The sequence below is a fragment of the Halichoeres trimaculatus genome, unplaced genomic scaffold, assembly GCF_033239565.1.
Source record: "Halichoeres trimaculatus isolate MK-OKI-2021-1 unplaced genomic scaffold, fHalTri1.1 fHalTri1_scaffold_2, whole genome shotgun sequence".
Lineage (NCBI taxonomy): Eukaryota > Metazoa > Chordata > Actinopteri > Labriformes > Labridae > Halichoeres > Halichoeres trimaculatus.
Genome location: NW_027437180.1, coordinates 33,689,849 through 33,699,547, shown reverse-complemented (window position 1 = coordinate 33,699,547; position 9,699 = coordinate 33,689,849). Strand labels below are relative to the sequence as shown.

Genomic DNA, 9,699 nt, shown 5'->3' with positions numbered 1-9,699 from the left:
AGTTCTTTATAAGGTTTTTAAAGCAGCAGTGTGGGCACAAACATCCTCAAGAAACTGAAGATAATTCTGTTGTTAGTCTGACATTAAAATAAACACACAGTGACATTTCTTGTGTGTAATTTTTCACTTGAGTTGAACAGAAATCCTGTGTGTAACTTTGCTGAGGCTGACCATCAAGTTGCAGCTTCATCGTAATGAGGAGGAAAGATTAGCATTTCTGGGCAGCTGGGATAACTGTGATTTCAGTGACAAATGTTGGTCTGTTTGCTTTGGTCAGCTGAAGGAGGGTGTACTGACCACAATCTTCCTTCCTGTCTCCTCCTGGGTGTCTTCCTGTGCCAGGCTAACAAACCATTATGTTGCCAGATCAATCAGACACGTTGAATGGTAAATGAATAGTCAGACTGGAAAGAGATTTAATAACTGGTGGTGATTCACCTCCCAGAAATGTAGCGCTGCTTTTTTTTTCCATCACTGGAAAACGTAACATATCAGAATGTGGATAAATCTGACTATCAATAGACAAATAACTGTGCTGTTAATACAAATGCATCCTCTGTACTGGACTCATCTTCAATTAAATGAGGAACTAAATGGGCTGGATGTGACCCCTAGCATTACAGCAGGGTGGACGTAGGAGGGCAGTCAGTACAGACCTCCAGCAAGTCTGCTTGTTTGTCCAAACACAGGATGTGGAAAAAAGCTCCTCTGAGACATATAGAGGCATTAATCACTCGCCAGGATTACAACATGTATGAAACACAGTTTCTTAACTCTGATACCTCCCACACAAAATTATAATGCACAACTTTTACAGCTTTCTGCAGACTTCACTGGGAAATCCACCCCACAGGAAAAGCCAAATCTTTTCCTTTAAATGATGCTTGTTCAGTCGTCAGTTTGTGAAATTGAAGGGAGCGTTCTCGAAGCTAGAAGTGAGCAAAGCACAAGCAGAGACGTTCTGACAACAATGAATAACAGATGGGTTTTTGTCAACAGATTGATAGTGTTGAGAGAACTTCCAATGAGCAAATAGGCACATTTTTTCAGTGAATGCCATCTACTTTTTGAACAAAAGGGTTCACATGGAAGAGAAAGCAGTTACAGTCCAGCATTTCCAGTAGAAAGGAGAGCAGCTTGGGATTCAATATTTTTCTGATTACTGGATAATGGAGAGAGCTATGCATGCTCACAAATATTTATTAAACTGTCTCAGATCAAACAGATAACATATGTGAATTCAGCTATGGAGTGCATTCATACTGTAGGGCAAGTCCAGTTCACAAAGAATGATCATCAGTTCAGAAAATGAAGAATGGCATTACATTTGAGTCAGCTTCCTGAAAAAACTGATGCTTTAAACAATAAAAGAGACAAACTCAGATTCATTCATTCTAAGCCAACCATCCTTCCAACGAGACCAGTTTGAGATCCAAGATGGCTGCTACCAGCTGCTCGGTGGTACAGACAGCATTTTCTCTTCTCGTTCACAAAATAGAAGCTTCTTTACTTCTGTGCGACAATAAGCAACAGATCTGGGGGACTTTATAGATGAGTGTTTCAAAAGACTGCATCAGGAATGACTTATCTACAAAAAGATTACTTATCCTGTAAATTCTGTCTTACACTCATACAGCATAACAGTTTTTACATCAGTGAACCCAACACAAAGAAAACACATCAGAAACATTCAAACTCCACCTTCTGACCACACTAGGGCTGAACAATTTATCAATCTGAAACTGACATCGCAATGTAACAGAACGCAATTTTCAAATCGCGAAGGCTGCAATCAAAAAAAAAAGAAAAAAAGTTTCATGTACACAGACCAGGAGGGAACACAGGAGGGAACATAGTTCCTTGCGCTTTTTCTTCCTTAAGAAATGCATGCTAAATCACAATTGTAATATAGTCTCGATTTGATTATTTTCCAAAATTGTTCAGCCCTAGACCACACCTCTAAATCCAAAGAATTATAGATGGTTCATGAACTGTAAAAGTCTATTTTGACAGTGTACAAATTATCTGAAGCCTTTATGAAATAAAAAAAATAGTTGCGACAACATATTAAAAACTGATAACCTTGAGGTGGGAAGTATGTCTTTCACACCGCCAGTGTAATATCAACAACACCACTTAAAACAAAGCAGCAACTTCCAACCGTGAGGGATAAACCCTTACGAAATAAAAATATATTGCAGCAAATTGGAAAATATCATGTCATATATTAGGTAATATATTCCGATATATGAGATTTAGTATTTATATTTTCCAATATATATTGCAATATATGGAATGCTGCAATCATTTGTATATTTTGCAATATATTGCAATATATTTCACGAATATATAATATATTGTATATGTGCCCTCAATATATTATTCCATGTATATCATAATATATCAATAATGTATTACAATACATTTCAAAAAATATATTGGTACATATATTTTCTTTTCGTAAGGGAAGCCTATCCTGAATTGCTGAAAACTGCAGTTCCCCGAGTGTCCACCTGAGGCAGAAATAGTTTGTTTGGTCTGAAAGGCCCATTCCTCAGAGTGAATTTCCTTACCACTCAGTATTTCAAAAGAGATTAAGACTACTGACCTGGTCTAGATAAGTTGTGTGCCCATAAAGTGGGTCTCTCCCAGTTCTCAGCACTTAACTCTTTCCTATCCTCTCCAAGAAAACGTGTAAAATCTCCCAAAATACAGCTTGAAAGAAAGTACCCAAAAGTTGAGAGTTTTGTAATAATCACCATAATCATCACTACAACACCAAACTACGGACTGTGTGTGTGTGTGTGTGTGTGTGTGTGTGTGTGTGTGTGTGTGTGTGTGTGTGTGTGTATGTGCCCCCCTCTTTCTGTCTGGCTGTGTCCGTCTCTCTTTTTGCCTCTGTCAACATTTTTCTGTCTCCCTTTCTAACCCCAACACAGTTGAGGCAGATGTCTGTCAAACACAAGTCTGGTTCTGCTTGAGGTTTCTGCCCGGTGAAGGAAAGTTTCTCCTCGCCGTTGATAAAAGCTGCAAAGTGCTGTACCCATGGTGGATTAAGATGAGATTTCTGTTAATAAAATTCTATTGACGTTACCAGGTCCATACCTGTCAGTGTTTTTGGAAAGTGTCCTCCTGAGATAATGATTGTTATGATTTGGCGCTGTATAAATAAAGAATAATTGATTAATAGTGAGAGGTACAGCTGACTTGATCAACAGGTGCACAAACTGTAGCCATCAGTGAGGAGGCTCAAAGCCCGCCTTTAGGGTAAGTCACCATTTTCGATATGACACTCAAGAATGACAGGCTTTAAAACTCCACAAACAGGAATGGGTGATGACCCAGAAGCTACATCTATTGATTGAAAAGTCTATGGTTTAATCACGCATTTGGTGCAAACACAACAGTGCCTTCCTATATGTGTGCTGACAACTAGCTGGGTGGTCTCTTCCCTCATTTATCAAGATCAGTTTACAGGGCACGCTTTAACCAGCAGTTGTCACTACAGTCACAAATTGTGACTCACTTTGAGACCATGCAGTGACTTCCACTGCAGAGTTATGACATTTATTTTATCCCTTTCAGATCACAATCATCAAGTCTTGGTTTTTCTTTGGTTATCTCTTTTTCTCAAAGAGATTCCAGACATTTTAAATGTTATACCTTATCCATGTTGTGTGTCACATTTGCTGAAAAATCTCAAATTCTTTTAAATTTTAGGGTATAAACATTAGGCTGGAATGTTAAACTGTTGCCTCACACAGTCTCTCACAGTGGTGAACCCATCTTTACTTCTGGGAGACTCATCCCTTTTTGTTATCTTTTGCAAAACAATAATCATGTCAGTGTTTTTTTTAAGTCACACAACTTTTTCAGTGTTTTGCTATCCCAACTTTTTAAAAACATGTTGCTAGTATTAAAATCAAGGTAGCTTATCAATTTTTTGTTTCAACTTTTGATATTATCAATGCACTATTCTCAGTTAAATATGGAGTTTATATGATTTGCAAACCATCAAAATCTATTATATTAGCATTTTACACAATATCCAATCATTTTTACAAGTATGCTTGTGAAATAAGTCAAACCTAGTCCCTGAGGCTTAACAGGATCCTTTAATTCATTTCCCTTATACTTTTCACACTCAACAGTTGTTGTCTGACCTCAAATCACACACAACCAGTCTTCAATAAGCGTTCAATCCCCAGTGAAACTGTACGTAAACCCCAGACAAAGTAAAACTATATCAACATTCTTCTCCATCTACACCACTGCTTTAGTTACATTCGCTCTTAACATCAACAATGCGATTCACATAGAAGACGGGGCAACATCAAACACTGCTTCATCTCTTTGAAAGTGATGGTTCTGATGTCTAATACTTTGGTTTAAAAAAACCAAACAAACCCAGAGTGCTGCTTAAAATTCAACTACAAAGTCTCATCAGAGCATGCGGCTGTGGATTGCACCAAAGATTATGACCTCAATCTATTATTGACACGGTGTCTGTGGACATGAATGATTAAGTATTATTAGATAGCATTAATCAGCTTAGTTACAGTTGTCTGTAACCCCATCAGCAGTTGCTCTCTGAATGATAACTCCAGGGAAAATAGGCTTTGAACGGTGTGCAAGTAAGTGCTTGTGTCTCTAGTCCTTGGGAATGAACCCACTGAACTCCCAGAGGTGAGTAGAATAACTCAGAGGAAAGACATTCTGATGCCAACTACTCCATCTAGTGGAGATAGTATGTCATTGCCTAAAGACTGCCTTAAAGGTTAAGGTCTAAACCAGGTTGATGTGTAGTTGTGGAGATTAACTTGCAATGTGAACACAAATTAGAAGAAAACTGGATTTATTGTGTGTTTTGAAAATGAAACAGAATTTTGGAACAGGCAGGTAAACATCTGTGTTTGCTTTCAAATCATCAAACCATATTTTCTTTGAAGCGCCACAAATTAAAAGCTGCTTATGCATGATGTAAACAATGAATAACTGGTAAAACTAATCTGATGGTTCAACTTATTCTAGGCGTTTAAAAAAAACTCACCTTGGATTAAAACTACTTTTTGTTTTGAAAGATTTGTGAAAGCATGAAACAAAGAGAAGAGAAAGCTTCAACAGAAAGATTTTGTAGAGAGCTAAAATCATTTCTTAAGATCAACACAAACGTGTTGCAATTTTAAAGGAATGTAAAATTTAAATATGAATTAATAAATAAAACCTACAATAAAAAAATGAACCGCCCTACAAAGCAGACTCCTCCTGAGATAATTAAGTGCTATTTGATGTGAAGCTAAGGTGACAAACTGAAGTATGTTCTGAAATTAAGGACTGTCACTGATACTTCTGACTGGAGAAAACTGGTGGAACAAATGTCCTTTGCATTAGTACAATCCATGATCTCCACATCAGTCACACAACCAGAATATGTGCACATTGCCAAAAACACAGCATTAACATCAACAGCAGAACTAGACAGTTAATTTTTGCTAGTTAAAAATGCTCTAACATAACAGCATATGTCTGGCTTACTCATCAGCATCTGCACATTGGTCTGGCTCAACAGGAAAGCTGTAGTGAGTCCATTTGAAGGGGCGTGGGCGGTGAATGGCTTGGCAGTTATTAAATGATCCAGGCAGGGGGACTATGTCCTGTTGCTTTAGTGTCAAACCCCTTAAATCATAATGGAGCAAATCTTCTGGACCTATTTGAGACACAGAAGATCAATGAACATCTGTTTTTTTGGCTTTACAAGGCTTCTTGTCAGGGTTTGCCTGATAAATGATATAGTTTGCCATCTCCATTTTTTGTTTCTGTGGGTTCTGCAGAGTTCTAAAAAGTGGGCACAAACATCTTCTAAGGACGCGGTCACACTGGCAAACAGTGCCGTGCTTAAGCACGCTTCAGCTCTTAAGCACTTTTTGAATGGCCAGTGTGACCGCAACCGTGCCGAGCTTGAGCATGATTCACTTCTCTGCTTTGGCATGCTTTGGAGAGGTGGGCTTCGGCACGGTTTAAAAGTCCCTAAAGTCAAAGCAGAGTTGTCTGTGTCTCATTGTGCTGACTCTGATGAGATCATGCTTCATATCAAGAGATGCTTCACGATGACGTAGGCGGGCCATGTGCGTGTGAGATACCTGCTAAAGTCTTGGGCGGAGGATTATTGTGCTTAAGCGCGGCACGTTTTGGATGGCCAGTGTGACCGTGCACTGAAAGCAGACAAAGAACACTTTTACCTACCATAGGGACTGGTCATCTTGCTACAGCCAGTCATGGTGACCTCCTGGATCTCCTCCTCCCCGTCTTCATGTTTGGGTGGGGATGAGGGAATCTTTGCACAGTTGACTTCAGGGACTCTGTAAAAAGTTAAAGGTCAAAAGTAAATTTAGGTAAATCTTTCAGATCAATGAAAGTAAGTGTAATTGGTAGTTCTTATCTTGCACTATGACTGTCTTTTTTTTGCCTATTTGTTTGTGAAAGGCTACAACACTGTGCAGGAGATCAATAAGAGTAATTCAACATTTTTCGGAATAGTTTCTTAGCTTGGCACAGAGTGTGAAAACCTCAGAAAAAGCTAGTCTGCTTGATTCTAGCATCAACTAACACCATTTGAACTCTGTTAATACTTTGTATCTTTCTTCTATGATCCTGCCCCGTAAAAATCAATTTGTGGGTTTTACCTGAGGTAATCCACTGTGTGAGTTGCTACTCCCTACTTTTAGCTTTTTTGCTCAGGCTAGAAAGCAGTTTTAGTCTTATGTTTAAAATGCAGATAGTAGACTGACCTAATAGCTCTCTTTCACTTGTACATAAAACTCCCTAAACAGTCCAAAAATACAAACTCAGGATGGTTCATCTATCCTCCTGAAATATGAGGCTCGTTTAAAGTTGGTAAGCCCACAATGAAAACTGCACACTGTAAGTTACTTCTTTCATGTGTCAGTTACAGCTCAGTTTGAACTGATGTGAATGTCTACACCTGCATAAATCAAAGTAGAAATGATTAAATCAAACCTACACAAAAAAAAAAAATTCAACTGCCCTACAAAGCAGACCCTCCTGAGATTTTAAAGTGCTATTTGATTTGAAGCTACGGTGATGAACCAAGTTTTGCTCTGAGATTAAGTTAATTTTTGTTTGTGAACATAGCTTGTTAAAAATGCTCTAACTTAACAGCATATGTCTGGCTTACTCATCAGCATCTTCAAATTGGTCTGGCTCAACAGGAACATTGTAGTGGTTCCATTTGAAGGGGCGTGGGTGGTAAATGGCTGGGCAGTAATAAAGTAAACCAGGCGGGGGGACCATGTCACGTTGCTTTGATGTCAAATCCCTCAAATGGAAGGGGAGCAAATCTTCTGGACCTATTTGAGACACAGAAGATCAGTGAACATCTGTTCTGTTGCCTTTGCAGGGCTTCTTGAGAGATTCGCCTGGAAATGATATAATTGCCATCTCCAATTTTTGATACTGTGGGTTTTGCAGAGTTCAAGCAAGTGGACACAAATATCTTCTTACAGCAAAGGACAGTTTGCACTTTTACCTACCATAGGGGTTGGTCCCATAACACATCTTGTCCCAGCCAGTCATCATGACCTCCTGGATCTCCTTCTCCCAGTCTTCTTGTTTGGGTGGTGTTGCTGGTGGGGATGAGGGTTTCTTTGCACAGTTGACCTCAGGGATTCTGTAAATGATTTCTAGGTCAAAAGTAATATCAGCTACAAATATGAGATCACTAAGAGTTGTTTTAAATTATTTTGGAATAGTTTTTTGTCTTGGCACAAAAGTGAAAACCTCAGAAACAGCTAGCCTGCTTGTGTCTAGCAGCTACAAACACCATTTGAACTCTGTTTATACTACATATCTTCCTCTTCTGATACTGTCAAGGAAAAATCAATTTTAGCATTTAATTTCAGTTTTACCTGAAGTGATCCACTCCCTATTTTCAGCTTTTTTTCTTAGAAAAGACAACTTTTTTTGCCTTATGTTAACAATTCAGATACTAGACTGACCTAATACCTCTCTTTCACTAGCACATCAAACTTCCTTTACAGTTTAAAAACACACACTGAGAATGATTGATGTATCGTCCTGAAAGAAGAGGCTCATTTTAAGTTGGTAACTTTCTTCACAGCTAACAGTAAGGTCATGTAGGTGGAATTCCACTGACAGCTGTGAGTAATTATGTATTAATCTGCACTTTGATTTATTCAAAGCAGCTGTAAGGAAGGTCTCACACCTCTTCTTGTGTCTGAATTTCTTCCATGGTCTGTTGTTCTTTGCATCTGCTTTGTGGCTCCCCTCTGGCTTCATTTGATCAGAATAACAGGGCAAAGGGGCCGCCTCCCCATTCACCTGGACACCATCTGGAATACCGGCACTGACAACCCTGCCAGATGCTGGGGCATCAGTGACAGCTGAAATCATGCTTCCCTGTTTCCTGATTGTCCTTGGTGGCACTTTTTGTCTATCATAGCCGTTGCACTTTTTGTAAATATGTCCATTAACCATGGGTGGTTGTGTGTTTCCGTTCTTTGAGCTGTTTGGTGACCTTTCGCTGGTTCTAGCAGCAGTTGGGTAGCCATTGTGAAGAACAGCTCCACTGACCAAATCTGTGCCCCGCACTCCATCATTGACCTGGGTGTTGGCTTTACAGTAGAATGTACGTGATCTTTTTCTTCTGCCTTCAATATTCATGTTGTTCTGAGGCATCACGTCACCTGCAAAGCACAGTCAAGGAAATAAATGTCAGTGCAAAGAAGGACTAAGAAAATAACATTTTAACGAATGTACCTTGCCACTGTCATCATTTTAAGACAGGGCCTGATGCTTTTCTTTGAGATTGCAAAAATCAAGTTTACCCTTTGAGGATGTTGTTAAGAGTATGAAGGGGTGTGGGAAGAATATTAAATATTTTGTTACCAACTTTTGGGCACAGTCCAGGAAATCTGGTATATTCATTGTTTCTTTTTAAGACCACGAAGCTGAAGTTTGGCCCAGTTATATTCAGATTTCATCCCCATAGTTTTCTTCAACCTTTGCCAACAACTATAACTGATGCAAGTGCAGTTTCTGCAACTCAGTATAGCTTTTGTGCTCACTTTGATGCCCTCAGCCGGTGACTTACGTCTTCATTTAACTGCTTTGCTAACTTTTTGATTAAATCACTCGTGAAATAACCTTGATTTGGTTTTAAATGCAGCCATTTAAAGGTGAGTGGGTGTAGACACCGGTTAAAAAACAGCTAACGTTGCTTTGGCTCAACGATAGCGGTGAGCTAATGTTTTCCCGCCTGCAGTGTCATGCTAATAACATCCAACAGTTAGCTTCCGAGAGGCAGACGATGACAAACAAAACACGACAATGGGAAACGCTTTTACTGTAACTTCTTCCATATTTAACGCTAGCTTGACACTTTTAGATTAGATTTAGCAAGTAATCGCTCACCTGTACCAGAAGCACACCTCCAACTAGGAACACGGGGCTGAGGAGCAAGTGGTGATCCGATAGATGGCGCCGAAAGACACTCTCCCAACACAGCGTTAGCGTGTTATAGTTAATGAGGCGCCACAATGGAAACTATGTAGCTAAAAAAGGAAACGTGACATTTAATTTGTTATCATAAATTAAGGATTTATCTAGCCGTTGTGCAAGGATGTGGAATATAGTACACATCCATTTCCGGAAAAACCCTAA

General features: G+C 39.2%; 1 protein-coding gene across 1 annotated transcript; it reads right to left on the bottom strand.

The window, feature by feature from the left end:
• Nucleotides 1–4,200: 4,200 nt before the first annotated feature.
• On the bottom strand, nucleotides 4,201–8,521 carry LOC141810218 (uncharacterized). Its single transcript, XM_074697608.1, has 5 exons — nucleotides 8,243–8,521; nucleotides 7,551–7,687; nucleotides 7,196–7,367; nucleotides 6,244–6,359; nucleotides 4,201–5,707 (listed from the first exon to the last, which is right to left on the bottom strand). Exons 1-5 carry the CDS (start codon nucleotides 8,512–8,514, stop codon nucleotides 5,532–5,534), a joined length of 873 nt encoding a protein of 290 aa, XP_074553709.1. The 5' UTR covers nucleotides 8,515–8,521; the 3' UTR covers nucleotides 4,201–5,531.
• Nucleotides 8,522–9,699: the final 1,178 nt, after the last annotated feature.

Coding starts and splice junctions, on each gene's coding strand:
- LOC141810218 (XM_074697608.1), bottom strand. CDS start 8,514: ATGGTTAATGGACATATTTACAAAAAGTGCAACGGCTATGATAGACAA. Junction 7,688..8,242: donor AAATTCAGACACAAGAAGAG/GTGTGAGACCTT, acceptor AATCATTTACAG/AATCCCTGAGGTCAACTGTG. Junction 5,708..6,243: donor CAAGATGACCAGTCCCTATG/GTAGGTAAAAGT, acceptor TGTCTCAAATAG/GTCCAGAAGATTTGCTCCAT.